The 23,300-nt window shown below is 44.8% G+C and overlaps 1 protein-coding gene across 1 annotated transcript; it reads left to right on the forward strand.

Annotated features, from left to right (window-relative positions):
- Positions 1–4: 4 nt before the first annotated feature.
- TTLL4 (tubulin tyrosine ligase like 4) lies at positions 5–19,827 on the forward strand (the record flags this gene model as incomplete). The annotated part of the gene is given in 19 exon segments (XM_081095154.1): positions 5–127; positions 129–1,483; positions 2,368–2,477; positions 2,837–2,900; positions 8,734–8,855; positions 9,282–9,392; positions 9,722–9,798; positions 10,538–10,729; positions 10,830–10,912; positions 11,144–11,272; positions 12,524–12,646; positions 12,942–13,040; positions 13,332–13,466; positions 14,138–14,251; positions 15,809–15,911; positions 16,794–17,004; positions 17,152–17,222; positions 17,826–17,911; positions 18,610–19,827. Coding segments are annotated over 19 exon segments (3,471 nt in total). The 3' UTR covers positions 18,773–19,827.
- Positions 19,828–23,300: the final 3,473 nt, after the last annotated feature.

Consider the following 23,300-nt stretch of genomic DNA (forward strand, 5'->3'; position numbering starts at 1 on the left):
CCTCATGGCCTCAGCAGGAACTGAATACTACAGTATTGGTCAGGGAAATAGCTTCACGCAGAGGGGTCCCTCTGGCAAAGTATCTGCCCCACCATCTGAGAAACCCTCTGAGGGCAAAGTCTGGTCTTCAGGTTCATCAGCAGGCGAAGTCAGTCTGGAAGCTGGAGAAGCACGTAGGCACCCTTTCAGCAGGATTGGACCTACACCTCTTGGGTTTCCCAAACGAGCCAGCGTATTTCTTTTGTCCCAGCACTTCATGTAGCTCTGGGACCACAGCTGCCCTTGCAGGCCACCGCAACACCTGTTACCTGCCTTCTGTCCCGGACTTGTTCAGCAGTACCCTGCTGTACCGCCGCTTCAACCATAGGCACAAAACATATCAGCAGCTGGAGTCTTTCTGCTTACGTTCAAGCCCATCAGACAAAAGACCTTTTTCTGTCCCTCAAACGAGCCTCCTTGACAGACTCACTGCCAATCAGGCCACTTCTTCCACGGTCTCCCCCATGGCCCAGCCTGTGGCATCCTCATCCATAGATCCATACCTCACACTGGGAGCAGCTGGGGAAAACCCTTCAGGGAAGAGGCTGGCTTCTGCCATCTCAGGGAAGATCCCATCTCCACTCTCCTCCCCTTCACCCTTCTATAAGCCCATGCTAAATAACTCCACGCGGCCAAGTAGCACTAAAGTGCCTTTATCACTGGCCACAGAGGGCCTGAAGCCATTATCCTCACCCAAGATCCAACTTGTGTCCTGGCATCATTCAGGGGGCACTGGAGACTGTGCATTCCAGCCTATTGAACACAAGGTACCCAAGAGCAATGGCATTGTACATGATGCCCTTGCCCATAGCACCCTGTCTACTCCTAGCTCCTTAGACACTTCTACCACCAGTGTTGCCTCCCCCCAGTACAACCACAGTAACTTAGTCATGAGGATAAAGCCACATCCCTGTGGCCTGAATGGCGACCCTGTTTCCCAGGCTTTGACCAAGGAGGCTCGGTTCACTGAGGCTGTGAGGCAGTTGACTGCAAGAGGCTTTGAGAAGCCGAGGCAAGGCTCCCAGTTTGAACAGTCTTGTTTTGTGAACCCGAGTTTGCAATGGGATCTCCTCAACAGGAATAGGCAGTGGAAACCTCCTGTGGTAGGCCAGCAGTTCCCCCAGGAGGGTGCCCCAGCAGACAATAGGATCCTCCCTGGAGCCTCAGACACCTTGGAGTTGGACAATACAGTCTTTTGTACCAAACGCATCAGCATTCACCTCATTGCCTCACACACCAGTGGGCTCAGCCATAGCCCTGTCTGTGGGTCTGCGGTCGACTCCCCACCACCCGGAGAAGACAAGACACCAGTGCTGCCTTCTCCCACTCAGCCCTGTGACCTAGCAGATGTGGCCACCCACCTCTCTTCCATCCATTTGGACCAGCTTGGGAAGGAGGAGCCTATAGAAGCCAGGGAGCTGGACTCACCTGCTAAGGATATTGGGTAAGTTGGAGGGATTTTGGTTCATTTAGAGCAGTAGAATATATATATGCAAATTCGCTGACACTGGCCCTGTGTCTCTGAAGGTTGGTTTTATTTTTTAGCTGCCCTAGAGTTACGGTTTTCACTTTAGGGCAAAGGTCCGCAAGCTTCAGCTTGCAAGCGAAATCCTGCACACTGTCTGCTTTTGTAAAGTTTTATTGAAATGCAGCCTCGATCATTCATTTACTACTGTATATGGCTGCTTTCCTGTTGCTATGGTAGGGTTGAGTAGTTGTGACAGACTGACTGGCTCACAAAACTGAAAATATTTACTGTCTGGTCCTTTAGAGGAAGAGTTTGCTGACTCCTGCTTTAGGTTATAACCAGGGAGAAATAAAAATTCCAAACACATGAGTTGGGGCCTGTGACTTTTCTATTTAATTCCAAACCAGATCAGGTTCTCAATCATTCTTGGAATGACAGCCATTTCAGAGTTAGGGCATACATGTACTTGGTTTCTTCTCTTAGCTCCTTGTTACTAATTTGATTCACCAAGGTTTTCCTTGTTCTAAGTTTCCAGAGAGCGGTCTAGGGACTTTGAAGTCAATGACCAGACATTCATTGGCAGTGGTTTGAATGCAGAATTTTGGACTTACATGCTTGGAGGGACTTCAAAGAAGATGGAAGACAGTGCCTCTCTGCAGAATAGGGGGTGTAGGGTTGAGGAACTATGGCTAGAACTAAGCTCTGAGAGCAAGGGAAATAAACTGTGAGATTCGGGCAAGAGATAGTAGATTGGTGACCAGGGTAGAGACAAACACTGGAAGATGATGAAGGAATGAGCATCTTAACTGTGACCTCTGTTATGGAATTGGCTGGGCTGGGGCTTTGGTTCTTTCTTATAGTTCAGCTACTGACCTCCAGCCAGACCAGGTTGAGGCTGACGATCTAGAAGAAGAGCTGGTAGATGGTTTGGAAGACTGCTGCAGCAATGATGGAAATGAAGAGGAGGAGGGTGAGTAGGGGACCCTCTCACCTCCAACTAGGGATTGGTTATTGCCGCTAGGGAAGGAGGCTAACAATTGTGTACCAGGTCTTTGACCCACTTTGTTACCTGCATTACTCATTCGCCTTGGGGGTCCAAGGGTGGTGGGTAGTGGCTTTTGAGGGACTTTGTTCTCTAGTCCTCCTGTCCCACCAGTCTTGCCTCTCCCTGCTGCTGTTGAGCTCAAGAAAGGCAGTACAAGGCAGCAGAGTCGTGCTGGTGACTCTGCAAGAAGGCTGAGCCAGGCTGTCTAAGGAAGAGCTGTCCAGGCTTGGTGAGTTTGTGTAGCAGCCTTTCCCATTCAGAACTTCTCTGCTTCCCCCCGCCAGGAGGCTCAGAGTGCTCCTCATTCCGTGCTGTCTCTTCCAGCGAGTCGATAGCAGTGATCTCTCGGTGAGTGTTGGTTGTATAGATCATTGATAGATGATCATTTTCTGTCTCTTTAGGAGAGGCTAAGTCCAGTACTCTTGAGAGGCAGTTAACAAAAAATTTCTGTCTTTTTATTATTAAACTTTTAAAAACTTTTATAGATTCTCATGCAGTTGTAATATATAATATATAGAGATCCCCAAAATTACTCAGTTTCCCCCTATAGTAACATTTTGCAAAGATATGGTATATTGTTGTATAACCAAGATACTAACATTAGTCAAGATACATTCCCATCACTGCAAGGACCCCTGTTACTGTTCTGAGAGCCACACCTCCTTCCCTCCTACTCCCAACCCCTCTTTAACCCTTGGCAACCACTGATTTGTTCTATAATATTGACATTTCAAGAATGTTATACAAATGGAATGATGTAGCTATTTGGGATTGGCTTTTTTTACTCAGCATATTCTCTGCACATTCACCCTGAATGTTACACATATCAATAGTTCATTCCTTTTTATTACTGAGTAGTATCCATGGTATGCATGTGCCATAGTATGTTTAACCACTTACCTGTTGAAGGCTATGTGGGTTGTTTCCAGTTTGGGGCTATTACGAATAAACCATCACATATATGTTTTTGCATGAATGTAGGTCTTTATCTCTCTGAGATAAATACCCAGTAGTGCAATTCTGGGTCATCTGGTAATTGCATGTATGTGTGTGTGTGTATATGCATATATATATATATATTTTTAATGAGTCTCAAACATCGTTTTTTTTACTTTTGTTTTATTGCTTAAAGTATTACAAAGAGTATTACATATGTCTCCTTCCCCCCCGCCCCCGCCCCTCTTGACATTCCCCCGGCCTCCCTTACCCCCCAGTGTCTTATGTCCATTGATTATGCTAATATGCACGCATACAAGTCCTTTGGTTGATCTCTTACCCCCCACTCCCGTCCCCCAACCCTCGCCAGCCTTCCCGCCGTAGTTTGACAGTCTGTTCGATGCTCCTCTGCCTCTGTATCTATTTTTGTTCATCAGTTTATAATGGTCTTTATTACCCATAAATGAGTGAGATCATGTGGTATTTTTCTTTCATTGACTGGCTTATTTCACTTAGCATAATGCTCTCCAGTTTCATCCATGCTGTTGCAAATGGTAAGAATTCCTTCTTTTTTACAGCAGCATAGTATTCCATCGTGTAGATGTATCATAGTTTTCTAATCCATTCATTTGCTAATGGGCACTTAGGCTGTTTCCAGATCTTCGCTATGGTAAATTGTGCTGCTATGAACATAGGAATGCATATATCCTTTCTGATTGGTGTTTCTGGTTTCTTGGGATATATTCCTAGAAGTGGGATCACAGGGTCAAATGGGAGTTCCATTTTTAACTTTTTGAGGAAACTCCATACTGTCTTCCATAGTGGCCGCACCAGTCTGCATTCCCACCAGCAGTGCACTAGTGTTCCTTTTTCTCCACATCCTCTCCAGCACTTGTCGTTTGTTGATTTGTTGATGATAGCCAGTCTGACAGGTGTGAGATGGTACCTCATTGTTGTTTTGATTTGCATCTCTCAGATGATTAGTGACTTTGAGCATGTTTTCATATGTCTCTTGGCTTGCTGAATGTCCTCTTTTGAAAAGTGTCTATTTAGGTCCTTTGCCCATTTTTTGATTGGATTGTTTATCTTCCTTTTGTTAAGTTGTATGAGTTCCCTATAAATGTTGGAGGTTAAACCCTTATCGGTGATAACATTGGCAAATATGTTCTCCCATGCAGTGAGCTTTCTTGTTATTTTGCTGATGGTTTCTTTTGCTGTGCAGAAGTTTTTTATTTTGATGTAGTCCTATTTGTTTATTTTCTCTTTAGTTTCCAAAGCCCTAGGAGTTGTATCGGTGAAGAAATTGCTTCGGCATATGTCTGAGATTTTGTTGCCTTTGGATTCTTCTAGTATTTTTATGGTTTTCTCTCATACATTTAAGTCCTTTATCCATTTTGAGTTTATTTTTGTGTATGGTGTAAGTTGGTGGTCTAGTTTCATTTTTTTGCATGTATCTGTCCAATTTTCCAAACACCATTTATATATACATATATATATATACACATATATATATATATATATATATACACATATATACACACACACACACACATACATATATATATGTATATATATGTGTATGTATGTATGTGTGTGTATAGATATAGATATAGATATAGATATATTAGAGGCCCAATGTACAAAATTTGTGTGTGTGTATGGGGGGGGGGGCCCTCAGCCTGGCCCGTGCCCTCTAGCAATGCGGGAATCCCTCTCACAGTGGGGGACCCCTCACTCCTAACCACCCTTCTGCCTGCTCACTCCTTACTGCCTGCCTGTTCTTCCTTACCGATTGGCTCGCTGCCTCTTAGCTGCTGCTGCGTTCACCAGCCGTGAGCCCTGCTTCTGGCTGAGTAGTGCTCCCGCTGTGGGAGCGCACCAGGGGCAGCTCCTTCATTGAGCGTCTGCCCCCTGGTGGTCAGTGCGCATCATAGCAACCAGTTGTTCTGCCATAAAGGTGGTGTGTGTGTGTGTGTGTGTGTGTGTGTGAGTGAGTGTGTGCTTACAGGCCCGTTGCACGAAATTCGTGCAAGAGTAGGCCTTCCTTCCCCCAGCTGCTGGCACCGGCTTCCCGCTGGCACCTGGGACTCAGGCTTCCTTCCAGCCGCCAGCAGGCACCTGGGACCCGGGCTTCCCTTGCAGCCCCGGCTTCATCCAGAAGGTCATCTGGAAGGACATCTGGTCTAATAAGCATATTATGCTTTTATTATTGTAGATATATATATGTATTTTTAAAATTGATTTTAGAGAGGAAGGGAGAAGGGGAGAGAGATGGAAACATCAGTGATGAGAGAAAATCACCAATGGGCTGCCTCCTGCATGCCCCCTACTGGGGATTGAGCCTGCAACTCGGGCATGTGCCCTTAACCAGAATTGAACCTGGGGGGATCCTTCAGTCCACAGGCCAACGCTCTATCCACTGAGCCAAACCAGCTAGGGTGCAAATAGTTTTTTTTAAGAAACTTCCAAAATTGTTTTCTGGAGTGGCTATACCATTTTACATTCCTATCTTGCTTTGCTTTTTTAAAAATTATATTTTTCAATTGCAGTTGACATGCAATGTTATCTGAGTTTCACTTGTCATTGTTTTTAAATTAACTCATTTTCCTCGATTTTCAATAATCTTAAATATCGATACTCAGTAAATTAAAAGGCTTTGAAGTATAATATTTTAAAAATGAGGAATAGAGTTGAATTAATTGGAATTATTTAATTGGAAGTTAGTATTTAACTTGACCCACTAAAATTCATTAAAAAATTTTTTTAAATTGTTTTATTGCTTAAAGTATTACAAAGAGTATTACATATGTCTCCTTTTTTTCCCCTTGCCCTTGACAATCCCCTGGCCTCCCCTACCCCCCAGTGTCTTATGTCCATTGGTTATGCTTATATGCATGCCTACAAGTCCTTCGGTTGATCTCTTACCCCCCACCCCATGTCCCCCAACCTTCCCTGGACTTCCCGCTGTAGTTTGATAGTCTGTTCGAGTCTGCTCTGCCTCTGTATCTATTTTTGTTCATCAGTTTATAATGGTCTTTATTGTCTATAAATGAGTGAGATCATGTGGTATTTTTCCTTCATTGACTGGCTCATTCACTCAGCATAATGCTCTCCAGTTCCATCCATGCTGTTGCAAATGGTAGAATTCCTTCTTTTTTACGGCAGCATAGTTTTCCATCATGTAGATGTATCATAGTTTTCTAATCCATTCATTTGCTGATGGGCACTTAGGTTGTTTCCAGATCTTCGCTATGGTGAATTGTGCTGCTATGAACATAGGGGTGCGTATATCCTTTCTGATTGGTGTTTCTGGTTTCTTGGGATATATTCCTAGAAGTGGGATCACAGGGTCAAATGGGAGTTCCATTTTTAGTTTTTTGAGGGAACTCCATACTGTCTTCCATAGTGGCTGCACCAGTCTGCATTATTCCCACCAGCAGTGCACGAGTGTTCCTTTTTCTCCACATCTTCTCCAGCACTTGTTGTTTGTTGATTTGTTGATGATAGCCAGTCTGACAGGTGTGAGATGGTACCTCATTGTTGTTTTGATTTGCATCTCTCAGATGATTAGTGACTTTGAGCATGTTTTCATATGTCTCTTGGCTTGCTGAATGTCCTCTTTTGAAAAGTGTCTATTTAGGTCCTTTGCCCATTTTTTGGATTGTTTATCTTCCTTTTGTTAAGTTGTATGAGTTCCCTATAAATGTTGGAGGTTAAACCCTTATCGGTGATAACATTGGCAAATATGTTCTCCCATGCAGTGAGCTTTCTTGTTATTTTGCTGATGGTTTCTTTTGCTGTGCAGAAGTTTTTTATTTTGATGTAGTCCTATTTGTTTATTTTCTCTTTAGTTTCCAAAGCCCTAGGAGTTGTATCGGTGAAGAAATTGCTTCGGCATATGTCTGAGATTTTGTTGCCTTTGGATTCTTCTAGTATTTTTATGGTTTTCTCTCATACATTTAAGTCCTTTATCCATTTTGAGTTTATTTTTGTGTATGGTGTAAGTTGGTGGTCTAGTTTCATTTTTTTGCATGTATCTGTCCAATTTTCCCAACATCATTTATTGACGAGACTATCTTGACTCCATTGTATGTTCTTGCCTCCTTTGTCAAATATTAATTGAGCATATTGGTTTGGGCCGATTTCTGGGCTCTCATTAAAATTTTTTAAGGTTCAAAAGATTAATGTTTTACATATTGTGCCTATTTCTGTTATACTGCACAATAACAGAATGGCTGTTTATAAACTAAAAATTAATCTTAAATAGTAATATTTGTGGATTCTATGAGCTCAGTATGGAGAGTAATCTATTCTGTCTATTTTCAGTGCTATTTAAAGAAATGGACTGAGTCTGTCACTTTGTACCTAATAGATAGTTGAGATATTCACTGTTCTGAGACCCCTTGACATAGCCTTGGCTAAGCCATTGTTGAACAAACATAGGGATCCCATGGTCCACTGCCCCAGATTCCCAGACCTGCATTGCTATTTTATTACATAATTTGGTGTCAAATCATTTCCCAGGTGGAGGAGAGCATTAATCAACCATGTTTATCTTCAGAGAAGCCTAAATATAAAATGAGTTAGAAGTATCACTATTTCTTTCCTTTTTGTTGCTTTTCCCCTTTTTAAATTATCCATATCATTCTTTTTATCTCATTTATTTCTCTTTGTCTTAGTGTAGCTTATTCCTCTACTAGCTGCCACCCAAACTCATTACCTGCTCTCAGAACCACTCTTTTTTATTTATTTTATTTTTATTGATTTCAGAGAGGAAGAGAGAGAAAGGGAGAAAGAGATAGAAACATCAATGATGAGAGAGAATCACTGATCAGCTGCCTCCTGCATGCCCTCTACTTGGGATCAAGCTGGCAACCTGGGCATGTGCCCTTGGCCGGACTCAAACCCGAGGTCCTTCAGCCCGCAGACTAACACTCTATCCACTGAGCCAAACCAGCTAGGGCCAGAACCACACTTTTCAGGGATTTCCCCAACCTGTAGCTTGTCACAGGAAATTTTAGAGCTGTATCACAGAATGAAGTATCAAAAGCCTTGTCTTCAGGTGACATTTAAAGGTGTGGCTATATATAGGTTAGCACCTTATTGATATTTGCAAAATAATTATTGAGCACTTATAGAAGTACAATTAAAAGACAGCACTCCCAAAGAAATTATATGTAGTAGTAACAATACTTCAGGGCTGTGGCTTTCCCTTTCTGTACCACATGTCTGTTTCTCTTCTTAGGGGCTGCAATGAGGCTCTGACCAAACCTCTTTCCAATGAGAAAGTTGTCCGGCCAGCCCTTATCTACAGTCTCTTTCCCAATGTGCCTCCTACCATCTATTTTGGCACTCGAGAAGAGAAAGGTAAACCTGGCCAAGTGTGTGTAAGCCCAGAAGAGCCCCAGGAGAAAGGTGCTAACAAAGTTGGGAGGAGGTGGCAAAAGAATTGGAGGGGCTTTCCAGAATGGTTCTTATGGTGCTTGGTCCCCCACCTGGTTCACCGGTCCAATATGCAGACCTTTTTCTTGTCTGTCCTTGAGCTGATCCTCAGCCCCATGATCTCATGCATTGTTCTTGCCCTTTAACCTGTTTCTTTCCCCTTTTAACCTCTCCTCCTTTCTGTGCTTCTCATTCCTGTGCAGTCCCCCCTCTTCCCCACTGAAACTCTGATCAGAAACTGTATTTCGTGACTTACCTACCCAGGAAAGGTTGAGCAATAATACCATCTTTCCTCTTCTAACCATGACTCTCCTGCTCTTCTCCATCCCCCCACCCCCACTTCTCTCCCAGTGGAGAAACTTCCCTGGGAACAAAGGAAGCTGCTGCGGTGGAAGATGAGCACAGTGACCCCCAACATTGTCAAACAGACCATTGGACGGTCCCACTTCAAAGTCAGCAAGAGTGAGTCACTTGCCTTCTTCTGAATCTGTCCTCGGCCCCAACAGATGGGCTCTGGGAAGAAGGGAGCCCTGGGTACTTCCTCCTATGTGGGGATTCTGTCCTGAAGTTGCCAGTCTCATAGGACATAGCTTTGAACTCCTTCTGGGCTGGAACCTATTCCTCAAAACTGGAAGACAGAGATTGTTCTACCTGTGACCCCAGGGCCTCATGTAGGATAGCCCCATGGTAACTCTTAGAAAGTAGTGTCTAGGAGCTATATTCCCAGCCCCAGTGGCATCTCTGGGGCTCTCTCTGCTCTAGGGACTGACTCCCTGATGTGTCTTCTATAGAAAATGATGACTGGCTGGGCTGCTGGGGTCACCACATGAAGTCTTCTAGTTTCCGATCTCTTCGGGGGCACCAGAAGGTAGGAGTCTTTTCTGAGGTGCTCTTCAGGCGTTTGGACTGGGCAGGAGGAGATTGGTAGTGGGGGAAGAGTTGGATGGCACAGAGAAGTCAGGAAGGCTTATAGAGGAGTGGAGAAAGTACAGGAGAGGGTGCAGTGTGACCCTAGCAGATCACACACATTTAGCAGTTCAGCTGCAGTGACTTGGGCAGTCACAGCCTCTCAAAGACATTATTCTCTAAAGTGTCTAGAGATGCAACATCTGTTTTCAGTTTATTATGTTTCCCCTATAACCACTGTTTTCAGTTTATTGTTTCCCCTGTAACCACTTTGCCTCCCTTCCTCCAAGCTGAATATGTATAAAGAGGACTCTGGTCTCATATTGAAATGAATGAGTCCCTTGCCCCACCCTTATTGAAGGCCAGGTACTTTCTTATCTTTGTATATAGGCTGTCATGGAAAAAGACTTAATAACTTTTTCTTTGCACTTAAGGTGGATATTATGTCTGCCTTAATTGCTATTATATATCATGAACTGTCAACTCCTGAAAGGCACTAAATTTTGTTGTTTTGTCTTTTAATCATTTTTTGGTGAGTGCTTGGCAGCTGAATTCTTGAGGACCATGAGATGGTGAAAAGAAGATAGAACAGGAGCTTAAAAAGTTGCTAAGGAAGTTGGAATGGGAGAGTGAGTCCTGCCATCTTCCTCGCGATCTTACCTGGGCCCTCTCCCTGCTCTCACCCTTTGTCCTTCCTGTAGCTGAACCACTTCCCAGGATCATTCCAAATTGGGCGAAAGGACCGGCTGTGGCGGAACCTATCCCGCATGCAAAACTGCTTTGGCAAGAAGGAGTTCAGTTTCTTCCCCCAGTCCTTCATCCTGCCCCAGGATGCCAAGCTCCTGCGCAAAGCCTGGGAGAGCAGCAGCCGCCAAAAGTGGATTGTTAAACCAGTGAGTGGGTCACAGTGGGGGAGTAGGCCATGGCCTGAGATTAGGAACAACAGAGTATTGGCCATGAGCAAATCTCATCTCCTATGCACTTGACTTCTAGCCAGCATCAGCTCGGGGCATTGGCATCCAGGTCATTCACAAATGGAGTCAGCTCCCCAAGAGAAGGCCCCTTCTGGTACAGAGGTGAGTCTGCCTGCAGCTCAGATCCCCCTTCCCATTTTCTCATTTCCTCAGCTTGGAGGTTCCCTTTTTTTCATGTTCTTCTGTCCTTTGTCCTCCCAGCCAAAGACTGTCCTCAGCCAACTGTTGTAGTCTTTATCTCAGGGACTGTTGGCTGGCTTTTGTCATGGCTCAATTACCCACTGAGCCCTACTTCATCTATCATGTTCCTGAAGCTGGCCTTTCTATACGTAGGTATCTACACAAACCCTACCTCATCAGTGGCAGCAAATTTGATCTGCGAATCTATGTTTACGTCACCTGCTATGATCCTCTACGGATTTACCTCTTTTCAGATGGACTCGTCCGCTTTGCCAGTTGCAAGTATGTGCTAGTGGTGAAGTGTCACCTTAACAGGTCTGGGGATTTGCTTTCCTGAGAGGAAGGGAAACTGGAGGACACCCAACAGAAAAATAACAAATGTTTTGGTAGTTTTTGTTAGCAAAGGAGAATGTGAGGTATATTTAGGAAAACCTAGTCTTCCTTTCTTCCTCTGTATCTGCTTTGGACACTTCTGGTCACCAAATATATGGGGGCTTTTCCCCACACCAAGCAAATCTCTGCAATACCAGCTAGGTGTCCCGCAATGTAACTCAATTCTGACATCATCTTCCTGATGTTAGCATCAGATCCCACAGGTTAAGAGCTCAGCTTCACAAGGCTTCCCACTGCTCACTTCAGATGCCAGTCACAACTCCACATTGCCACATGTGCTTCTGACCCATTGGCTATAAATCAGGTTCCCATGACCTCTCCTAGGGTTCTGTTAATTTGGTCGAGCAGCTCACAGAACTCAGTTTACTTATGTTCACTGGTTTCTTATGAAAGAATAGGATAAAAAATATAGATGAACATCCAGGTGGAAGAGATGTGTAGGCTAGGAGCTTTCATTCCTCTTCTGGGGGCACCATTCTCCCTACTCCTCCATATGTTCACCTACCCAAAAGCTCTCTGAACCCTATACTTTTGGGGTTTTATGGAGGCTTTATCACATAGGCATGATGGATCATACTCATCCTATCTCCCATCTTAAAAGAATGGGGGCGCCAAGCTGAAAATTCCAAGCTTCTAATCATGGCTTATTCTTTCTGGTCACCAGCTTTATCCAAGAGCCCACCCCAAAGCTCTTCATTAGAATAAAACTCACTTTTATCACCTAGGAGTTCACAAAGGTTTCAGGAGTCCTGTGTCAGGAACTGGGCCAAAGATCAATATTAGGACAAAAGATGCTTAATGCTCTTATCACTTAGGATTTACAAGGGTTTTAGGAATTGTGTGTCAGAAAATTGGGGGCAAAGATTATAAATCACAATATTATAAATCACAATATCATATGAGGAGGTTCTCTACTTCAGTGAATCTGGGGAAGGTCTTCCTGCAGGACTGAGGTGGGATAAAGGAGAGGAGTTTAGTGTGCTGTTCTAGAAACCTTACCACCAGACATACTTCTGAGGCTCTTGTGCATCTGAAAAGATCTGTCCACTTGTCCTTTATCTCCTCAGGATATGGTAAATGTTTGAGCCGTTGTCTGATTGCTATCTCCTCTTCTTACCTCTGCCTTTCTCCTCCTTTCAGGTATTCCTCTTCCATGAAGAGCCTTGGTAACAAGTTCATGCACCTGACCAACTACAGTGTCAATAAAAAGAATGCTGAGTACCAGGCCAATGCAGATGAAACGGCCTGCCAGGGCCACAAATGGTACCGAGGCAGTGTCTCTGTCAATGGAAACCTAGAGGAGCACAGGGTTCTGGGGTTTGGGGAGGTTCAAGGAGATGATGAATGGAAGATTAATGTAAGACCCAAGATATTAAAACACTTGGCAATTCAGAATTGGTCTCTTTGCATCCAAGCTCAACTCTGTCTTAATTCAAAACATCAAAAGAAGAGATAGGAAGAAAATACCGTTGTGCTTCTTGTTCCTTTTTCTTTCTCTTTATCATTTAATTCATAGAATATACTCCCTAATACTTGTACTCCCTTCCCCATGTTGCAGGGCACTGAAAGCTTTGTGGAACTACCTGAGCCAGAAAGGAGTCAATAGTGATGCCATATGGGAGAAGATAAAGGATGTTGTTGTCAAAACCATCATCTCGTGAGTCACACTGTCATCTGGTGTGGGGCTGCCACCAAAGCCCCTCTTTTCTCATGGGTTTTACACTGCTGTGCCCCAGACTTTGTGCTGTGCTGTTTTAGTTTCTAAGGGAGTAGGAAGGAGTGGATAGAATTAAATTCTGCTCCTCTATGAAATCCATCCCCAGAAGCTGGCCCCACATCAGAGGCCTCTTGAGAGCTGCTTTTTCTGGCTTACTTCTGCTCTCCCGTCTTTGGGCCACTCCATTGGCAGGGCAGCTCTGGGTAAGGCCTCCCTTCTCCCTATGACCAGGTCAGAACCCTACGTGACCAGCCTGCTGAAGATGTATGTGCGGCGGCCCTATAGTTGCCACGAGCTCTTTGGTTTTGACATCATGCTGGATGAGAACCTTAAGCCCTGGGTCCTGGAGGTCAACATTTCCCCAAGGTAGGTGGTATTGTCAGGGCACTCACAGCAGAACCCTTTCTTTATGCTTATGATCCTATTTCCACTCCAATCTTGCTGACTGTGGGAAGACCTTTCCTTCATTAGAATTTGTGTTTTCCCTTCAGCATCTGTTTGTTTGCTCATTACTCATTCTTTGCCATTATTTCAGGGTTCTTTGAGGATGGAGAGGGGTTGTTAAAATTTTTTTTTAATATATTTTTATTGATTTCAGAGAGAAAGGAAGAGGGAGAGAGAGTTGGAAACATCAATAATGAGAGAGAAAATCATTGATTGACTGCCTCCTGTATGCCCCAAACTGGGGATTGAGCCCAGAATCCAGGCATGTGCCCTTGACTGGAATTGAACCCAGTTCCCTTCAATCCTACGCTCTCACTGAGCCTAACTGGCTAGGACAGGGGCTGTTAAAATTTGTTCTTTTGAACTTGCTCCCACCACTTGCTTTTCCCTTACAAATGAAGGTCATGGGCAAGAACCTCCCTGACTAAGGTTATTCACTATCTGTGGGGCAGGAAGACCCCTATGATTGTGCTTATGAGTTTGAATGTCAGAGTCCTTTTATCCTGGGGAAGCCAGGGAGTAAATGGGGCTAGCACTGACCTGGACATACAATTGGAAACAGCTTTACCACTCTTTCCAACCTTTCCTTGAAGCCTCCACTCTAACTCTCCATTGGACATCAGCATCAAAGGCCAAATGATCCGTGACCTTCTGAACCTGGCCGGCTTTGTTCTGCCCAACGCAGAGGACATTTCCAGCTCCACCAGGTCAGCCTCCTTGCTTGTCTGCGGCTCAGCTGGCAGCATGAACAGCCCCACTGTGAATCTGAGAAGGAATAATGTCAGTGTGTTCAACCTGCCGGGTCTCCTTTGCTGCTTGATCTGCCCCTACAGTTATCCACACACCTCTGCCATGTCTGTGCCCCTAAAAGCAAGTTTAGTTATACTGCTCACCTGTTCAGGAATCTCCATAGGGCCTGGGGACTCAGCTTTCAACTCCTCACATGGGCAGTCAAGGCCCCAGCCTCCGTTTCCAAGGCACCCCTCCCTTTACTCCTCTTCTGGTTTCCATGTTCTGTCGAACCAGACCACTCAGAGAACCTCAAGGTTGGAAGGATCCTTAAAGATCAGTTAATCCAGTCTCCTCTCTGCAACATTTGTTGCTTCTCACTGTTTCCCCATAGTGTCCCCTCCTTTGCTCATAGGGTTTCTTCCTCTTAAAATTCCCCTCAGCTAGACTTCGCTGTTTCAACTTCACCCATCCATCAAAGCCTAACTCAGGGCAACATCTTCATGAAGCCTGCTCTTGGAACCACTCTCGCGGGAAGGGAGCCAGTATTTAGCCAGGACCTGCTTTATGTAAGGAAGAAACTATAATTCATCCCCACAGCAGCCCCATGAGGCTGGTATTGGTGTCTTCAGTTTACAGAAGAGAAAGTTGAAAATCACCAGAATTAAGTAGCCCATCTAAGGTTATCCAGCTACAAAGAGGTAGAGCTGGAATTCAATTCCTAAATTGCCAGTAACAAAACTTGCTTTCTTTACCATACCTTAAGAGACTCTTCTTGGGCTCTGTGCTGTAGTTGTCATTTGACATCTGCCATCCTGTGAGCTCCTTGGAGGCCATCTTTGTGTCTCTCGGTGGTAATTGTAGTAATGTGGGTGATGAGACCAAGGTACAGGGAGGTCAAGTATTTGTCAAGGATCACATAGCCAGTAGGGCTGAGCTGGGTATTTAGTAAGTGTTCACTAAATTAAACTAAACTGAGTATACAGTAATTATTCCAGGGTCTTTTTTTACTATTGAAATACAACTAGAAAGGACACTTTGTACTCCTCACTTTTTTTTGTTTTCTTTTGGTTAATCCTCACCTGAGGAAATTTTACAGAGTGTGGGAGGGAGGGAATGTAGGGAGGATGAGAGAGAGAGAAACATTGACACAAGAGACACATCAATTGGTTGTTTCCTCCATGTGCCCCCCACCAGAGCTGGGGATCAAATCTGCAGCTCAGGCTGCAACCCAGGCTCATGTCCTTGACTGGAAATCAAGCCCGAGACTCTTCGGTGCATGGACCGATGCTCTCACTGAGCCACACCAGCAAGGCCATACTCCTTACATTTTTCCATGGTACTTGCTCTTTGACTCTCAGACAGTCTGCTCGAATGGGGTGCATTGCAGACTAATCTACTCAATTAACATCTGTCCGTACTTCTTTGTCTTTTCTTGAAAAGGGTGCCTTCCTGGGCTGGACCCTCTCTCCACATGTCCTTAGGATGTGAAGCTGCTGACCTTACCCTTTCTCCTTTTCTGCCCCCTGCCTTAGCCTGCCCACCTCCCCCAGGAACAAATGTCAAATGGCCCCAGAGCAAATCACTGCACAGAAGTTGAAGAAAGCCTATTACCTGACCCAGAAAATTCCTGATCAGGTAGGAGATTACCTCCCATCCCCCAACCCCAGTGCCAGCAGAATGCTTCCCTACTCAAACATTTGGAACCAGTTTTTATTCTGTCTAGGGCAGGGTTTCCTAGTCTAGGTCCACAACCTCCTTTGTGTGCAGAGATATTTTTTTTTCTTTTTCTAAAAATATATTTTATTGATTTCTTACAGAGAGGAAGGGAGAGGGATAGAGAGCTAGAAACATTGATCAGAGAGAAACATCGACCAGCTGCCTCCTGCACATCCCCCACTGGGGATGTGCCCGCAACCAAGGTACATGCCCCTGACCGGAATCAAACCCGGGACCCTTCAGTCCTCAGGCCGACGCTCTATCCACTGAGCCAAACCGGTTAGGGCGTGCAGAGATATGTTGACATCTACATCATTCGGGAGTTGATGGCCTTTATCATGTGTTCAGGAACCACTGCCCTTGGCAGTATTCTGTCCTAGCCCACCCTTGTCCTCAGAGCTATAGACCCTTTGGGTTTCGTTCCCTGAGGTGCAGTGAGCCCTTGGAAGGCTTGGCTTTCTCAGAGCAGGTTGAGGGAGCTGGATGGAAGAGTGGCAGACATAAGGCTATTGCCAAATCTGAGTTGCTGAGTTGCTGGATTCTGATATTGATCCCACCCAACAAATCACTTAACCTCTGTGCCCCAGTGGTTCCCCTCACCCTGACCAAGAATATATTCATCTCCCAGCTAAGCTCAGTAGACTTTGGAACAGATGAGGTCCAGAGCTGGCTCACCAGGCTGCCTTGGTGACCCCATGAGAGTCCTGGGGTCCCAGAGTTGTTCTCCCTGACCCCTGGCTTCTTGATTCTCTGTTTCTATTTTCTGTCATACTCTCCTCCTCCCTGTTCCTTGGGTCATAGGATTTCTATGCATCTGTGCTGGATGTCCTGACACCAGATGACGTTCGGGTTTTGGTCGAGATGGAAGACGAGTTTTCCCGCCGGGGTCAATTTGAACGAATTTTTCCTTCCCGAATTTCTTCTCGCTATCTCCGCTTTTTTGAGCAGCCACGTTATTTCAACATTCTCACCACCCAGTGGGAACAGAAGTACCATGGCAACAAGCTCAAAGGTGATGTGTCCTCCCTGCCCATAGGAGGCCATGTTTACTAGTAGTGAGAGATTAAATCCCTGTAGACCAAGAAATGGGCCTCCCTGGCAAGAAGATTGGCCAATTGATTCCACCTCTTAAATCCCACCCCTACTCATCTTGTCCTAGGAGTAGATCTGCTTCGGAGTTGGTGCTACAAGGGGTTCCACACAGGAGCCATCACTGAGTCTGCTCCAGTGGTAAGTGATACCATTGGGAGGGAGGGGTCACCTCCATCTCAGAGTCCACCTTCCTCTGTGTGAAGAGTGCAGTGTAGGTTGGGTGGAGGTCCAGACCCTCCCACTTCTCCCTAGACCAGCCATGGGCAAACTACTGCCCGCAGGCTGGATCCGGCCAGTTTGAAATGAATAAAACTAAAAAAAAAAAAGACCGTACCCTTTTATGTAATGATGTTTACTTTGAATTTATATTAGTTCACACAAACACTCCATCCATGCTTTTGTTCCAGCCCTCCGGTCCAGTTTAAGAACCCATTGTGGCCCTCGAGTCAAAAAGTTTGCCCACCCCTGCCCTAGGCCCTCCCTTTCTGTCTCATGGCCCTTCCTTTTCAAAGGAATAATTGCTTCTAGGAATCCCTGGGTGCCTTTCTTTCAAGGATCAAAAAGTGCTTTGTAGCCTCAACTTTTTGTCTCAATAGGGAGAAAACGAAGACTTTTTCCCATGTGGGCCCATTTATGAAGGATAGGGAAGGGGAGAAGCCCATGGTCATCACTCAGAGGCAGAGGTTCGAGAGAGTGCCAAGACCTGGAATATTTTAGCCTCATTGTTTCCTTTACTTTCAGTGGTCTCTCCCGACATCACTTCTGACTGTCCCAAAGGCTGATGTGATGGTCAGTGCTTTCTCCAAATCGGAGACTGGCAAGCTGGGGTGAGTGCTGCAAGGAAAGGGTGTTGGGTGTGACTTCAGATACTTTTTAAAATTTATTTAAAATTTATTTTTACATTTGATACACAATATCTTAACGGTATGAGTTCAGAGAGTTTTGTTCCTTTCTCTCTTCCCAGATTATGATGAGACCAGCATTTTTTAATTGGTTGATATTCAGAATATTCAGCTATAATATCCTTTTCCTAGTGGCTTTTGATATGCCCAGGCTATTATGAAATCAGCATTTTTCAATTGATTGGCTCTTGGTATGCCCATGATGCTGAGCCGAGCTGAGCACAGAACCATCTGCAGAAATGGCCACTTTCAGCCATACTCATTAGCTGTAAGAAATCTTTTAGCTCTCCTATGCTCACACACATTTATACTTGTACTTAAGCTCTCAAGCCTTCAAATAAATAAAGTATATTTTACAATTATTTATACCTCTTTATAACTATGGTTTATTATACCATAATGTTGTGAATTCCCGGTCCAGACTCTGAAGGCAGGTCACAAGTTGAAGTCTAAACTACACAGTGTCTCAGCTATTTCTTTGTCCTATTTATTGTCTAAAAAAACAAAAAACAAAAAACAAAAACAAAAAACAGCTCCTCTGAGGAAATCGTACCACTCTTTGAAGATGGGACTATACCCAAGTCCAAGAAGACTTATGCTTGTGTTTTTTCCTCTTTCTCCAGGAAACCCATTTCCTCAAAAGACAGTGAAGACACCAGCAAAGAGCCCAGCCTCTCCAAGCAGATGTTACCTGTGAACAAATACTCTGGGCGGACTTTGAGACTCTCTGCTCCCCCCACCTCCCAGTCAACCGGTGACTCCCTCCTGGCTGCTGTGAGCCCATGACTGGCCTCTTTCCACTAGCCCCTGCCCAGGAGCACTGGCGTAGCTACCTCATGGGAACTGGCCAGCTTGAGCCCCTGCCCCCTCACCTTCCCCCTCTTCAGAGTATTTTTTTGAAGCAGTAAAATTACAGAGATGGTTATCTGGAGGGTTGGTGGGGTGGTGGGGACAGGGAGAAGGTGAAGAAGGTTCACTGGCTGGTACCTCATATCTCAGCAGAGAAGCCAATGACAGCTACTCGGCCTTATAAAGCAGGGTTTGCTTTCTACCTTCAGAGAGCTGTGTGTGGTTTGTTTTAGGCCTTGGTGCAGTGATTGAATCGAGTTCAAGAGGAGAAAACCTAGTGAACCTGTTTGGGCCTGAAGTCCTTTGTAGTTGAGGAGGTTCCTCTGAAGGTTCTCATTTCCTCAGGTCTTCTGTCCGCTCCCTCCCTTCCCTTTTATCCTGAGAAGCCACTTTCAGAAACCTTCAGATTTCCTCAGTAGACAGGGAGAGGCGATGACATGGTGAAACCGTGTCCTATCACGCTAGTCTTGGGAGCTTCACCACCTGTAGACCATTTGTCTTTACATATGTCCACCCAGCCAGTGGCTCTGGGTCTTCCTATTCTGACCTCATAACACTACTCAGTCAACCTTCTAGCCTTCTCAGTCATGGATGTTTCCTCTTCAACTTGTGGCTTTCTGAGGGTGAGAGCCAAATTGTGAATTTCCTATGGCCTCAGTGAAGGAGCCTGGATAATCCCACTTGCTGTTGTCTGTCAATGGACCCAATCTGGGGGAGAGCAGAAGGAGCTGTGATTTCCCCATAACCTAGGAAGGCTCATGATCTCTTTACTCCCTTCACTGTCTCTGATTAATGGGGTCTGGCTCACAGGTCGCTAGGGCAAGCAGAGTCTGGTGGCATAGCAGGTGGATTTCAGAAGCAATCATTCATTGAAGGATGGGCTTCCACACACTGCTGCCTAAACTCTTGTACTCTTAACTGAATCTACCTCCCTCCCTCAGACTCAGTAAAACAGTGACTGTTCAATAAATGTTTGAATGAACTGTACAGACCGAGATCTCCAAAGACACTTGTATCTGATCCAGAAGGTCTACTTATCTCTCCCCTGGGGAAAAGTGGCACCCAGGGAATCCAAGGTGGGAAGTTTGGATCAGAAAGGTTGTTTTCACTTGAACTGTGCTCCTTCTTAACCCATACAAAGGTACTTCCTGGTTACTGCTTGCCCCCTCCCCTGCCCTGTCATCCCTTTACTTTGTTGTTTTAGCAGTGGGGTCCAACAAGAAGCCACTGGCCCATCTGTGATACCCAAGTTTTCTCCTTTGCACATCAGGCAGGGAGCTCTGCTCACAGTCCTGTCCTGGGCCCTGCCATCATTCTGAGCTTTGGGAAGATGGAGACTACTCTGCTTTATGGCTCCTGGAGTTCTATGGCAAGCTGGAATGGAGCCATGGAAAAATCACTACGAGGTCTGACTAGGTTCAAGGCCACACAAGTAGGTGGCTGGGCTGGCCAGTGTGAAGGCCATGTTGACAAGTTGGGAAGAAAGCTTGGCAGAGTTCTGGGGTAGGCCAGCAGGAGAGGTCTTTGAAGCCAGCTCCTTCTTGTCCTACCTGGATGCAAAAATGTCACAGTGAGCCTTGTGACAAGGACAGTAAGCAGGCTTCCTAAGAAAACTAGCCACCTGTGTAAGTAGTTTCGTTGTGGTTGGTCCTCTGGTCAAGGGCTTCAGTGTAGAGGCCTGCCTGAGCTGGCTTACTCCTTGCAATCCAGCTTCAATTCTCTGGCCTACCTTCTGAGAGTACAACCAGTACATTTCCATCCCTGCAACTGGAGAGGAAACCAGCATTGCAGCATGATGGTAATGGAAGGGTGCAGGGGGAGGCAGTAAAGGACTTAGGAAATTAAATGATGAAAATAGAGTGTTCTTAGTAGTTTAAAACATGTTTATACATGCATTGTTTTTAATTTTCACCACATTTGAATATAGGAGAGGTGTGTTTTGCTGGGTGGGAGAAGGAATGGGCTTTATGTATTTCCCTTTTATCATTGGGAGAAAATTAAATCTTGCTTATTAAGCATTCAGCATACATACTTAGCAATGAATACCCACAGTATAAGGTGTTCAGCTGAATAAGGAATTTTGGAGAAGTAATGATATTTCTTAGAAAGTTTAAAGTTGGGGATAGAGTAGGATAAATGTCAGGACATGTTAGTTGTTTTCCTAACTTACCCAGACCCTGTTTGGAGAAAGGGGAGTGCAGTACAGAGTATTTCTGGAGCACTGGAGTAAAGATTTAGGGTAGAAGACAAGGGTTGCTTATTGCTGTTTACTTCAAATTCACTCAGGATTAATAAAAAACTAAGTGACTTAGAATAAATACTAACGAAGAGGTGGTATTGTGATAGGAAAAGAGCATGGGCATTAGAGACTGACCTTGGGTTCAAATCTCAGTTCTGCTGTGTGACCTCAGCTACCACTTCTTTTAAGTCTCAGTTTTTTGTTGTTGTTTTTGTTTTGTTTTTGTTTTTTTATATATTTTATTGATTTTTTACAGAGAGGAAGGGTGGGAGAGAGTTAGAAACATCGATGAGAGAGAAACATCGATCAGCTGCCTCCTGCACACCTCCTACTGGGGATGTGCCTGCAACCCAGGTACATGCCCTTGACCGGAATCAAACCTGGGACCTTTCAGTCCGCAGGCCGACGCTCTATCCACTGAGCCAAACCGGTTTCGGCTAAGCCCCAGTTTTTTTATAATATAAATATACCTATACTGCCGGGTTGTGAAAGCTAAGTAAAATATAGTAAAAGCACTTAGGACTTAGAGCAGCGGTTCTCAACCTGTGGGTCGCGACCCCTTTGGCAGTCGAATGACCCTTTCATAGGGGTCGCCTAAGACCATCCTGCATATCAGATATTTACATTACGATTCATAACAGTAGCAACATTACAGTTATGAAGTAACAACAAAAATAATTTTATGGTTGGGTCACAACATGAGGAACTGTATTTAAAGGGCCGGAAGGTTGAGAACCACAGGCTTAGAGGGTACTTGATTCATGGCCACTCCTTCTATTTGCTATCCAAACCCTGTCTTGGGAAGGGAAGGCAGGTAAGAAATGTAAAACCCCTTTCACAAGGGAAGTGAAGCAGCTGTAGAGCCAGTTTAGAGGTGAAGGAGGCCAGGACGGGGTTTAGATGCCACATCACCCCCACCTTCACCCGAGGTACACAAAATGCAAATTCTCTGGGTAAAGAAGCATATTAAGCATTAGAAATATGTGAATTAAATGACATTATTATCTTACCCCAAGATAAGCTTTGATAAGAAGGAGAGCAAGGGATCAAAGGATGTCTGGTGACTGGGAAGGGGAGGAGCATAGTAAAGAAAATAGAGACCTTGAACTGGAGCTGGCGCCAAAGAGCAGACGCACCTACCCAACAGCTCTGCCAAGGGACAGTTGTCATTGCAGGTTAATTCTTATGGTTACAAGCTATTTAGTCACCAGAGCCAAAGGACATACCTGATTGCCCCAGGGGCAACACAGCAGTGGGCCAGTGAAGGAGGTTGACAATTTGGGTACACGGTACATTCCACTGCCTCATCAGTTGAATTAGGCAGCTAGGAGACCTCCCCTCCTGGCTTCCTCTGGATTTGTCCTTTAAGACTAAGGCTCAGCTGTCTACTGTTCCAATGCCCCAACTTCTTTGAGGCTGAGAAACATTGACGATTTTCAGATGTGTGGCTAAGGATGCTCCATTTCATCTCACTTGAGATTCTGATCCAGCCCTTAGACAACCCTTGGCCTCTTAGATTTCCCTCCCCCTAAGAGTTTGCACCCTATTGATGCCAAGGGTCATTTGAATTGACCTTTCATCAGCATTGGAGCAATGAAAGCTGCAAGCAGTCTTAATGTTGATCTTGGCAAATCTCTCATTGGTGAAACAATACACGAAGTGTCAGCAAAGGGTAGTTGTTTTTAAAACCCATTTGTACCTTTATTATAATAGATTGAGACACATGGAATGCTAGAGACTGTATAGCAAAAGCCCACACAATTTTGAAAGGATATTTAAGTTTCAATTAGTAAAGTGGGGAGAACAAAGCCTACTTTATAGGGTAGTTAGGAGAGGTGCCTGATATATATTGCATATTTAAAATATATTCTAAAACAGACAAAATTAGTACCACCGAAAACATTTCTTCATAAAGAAATAACAGCTTGTTACTATTACACAACTTTGATAAAATATATTTTGATTCTGTCCATGGGATATCGAACTTGCAGATTTAATCAAGGTAATTAGCTTTGAAAGGTTGGAACCCCAACATTTGTTGTCAGGGAAATGCAATTAAAACTATAATGACACAGGTTCAGATATTTGGTGTACTACCATCTGTGGGATTATCTCTAAATCAGAATCCACCAAGGCAGAATGATAGGGCAGTGGCATGAGTCCTGAGCAAAGAGCCTCCGGAAAAGCAGCTGTGCAGAAAAGGGGGCTGCCCCCTCACATCTCATG

The sequence above is a fragment of the Myotis nattereri genome, assembly GCF_964212035.1.
Source record: "Myotis nattereri genome assembly, chromosome: 7".
Taxonomy (NCBI): Eukaryota; Metazoa; Chordata; class Mammalia; order Chiroptera; family Vespertilionidae; genus Myotis; species Myotis nattereri.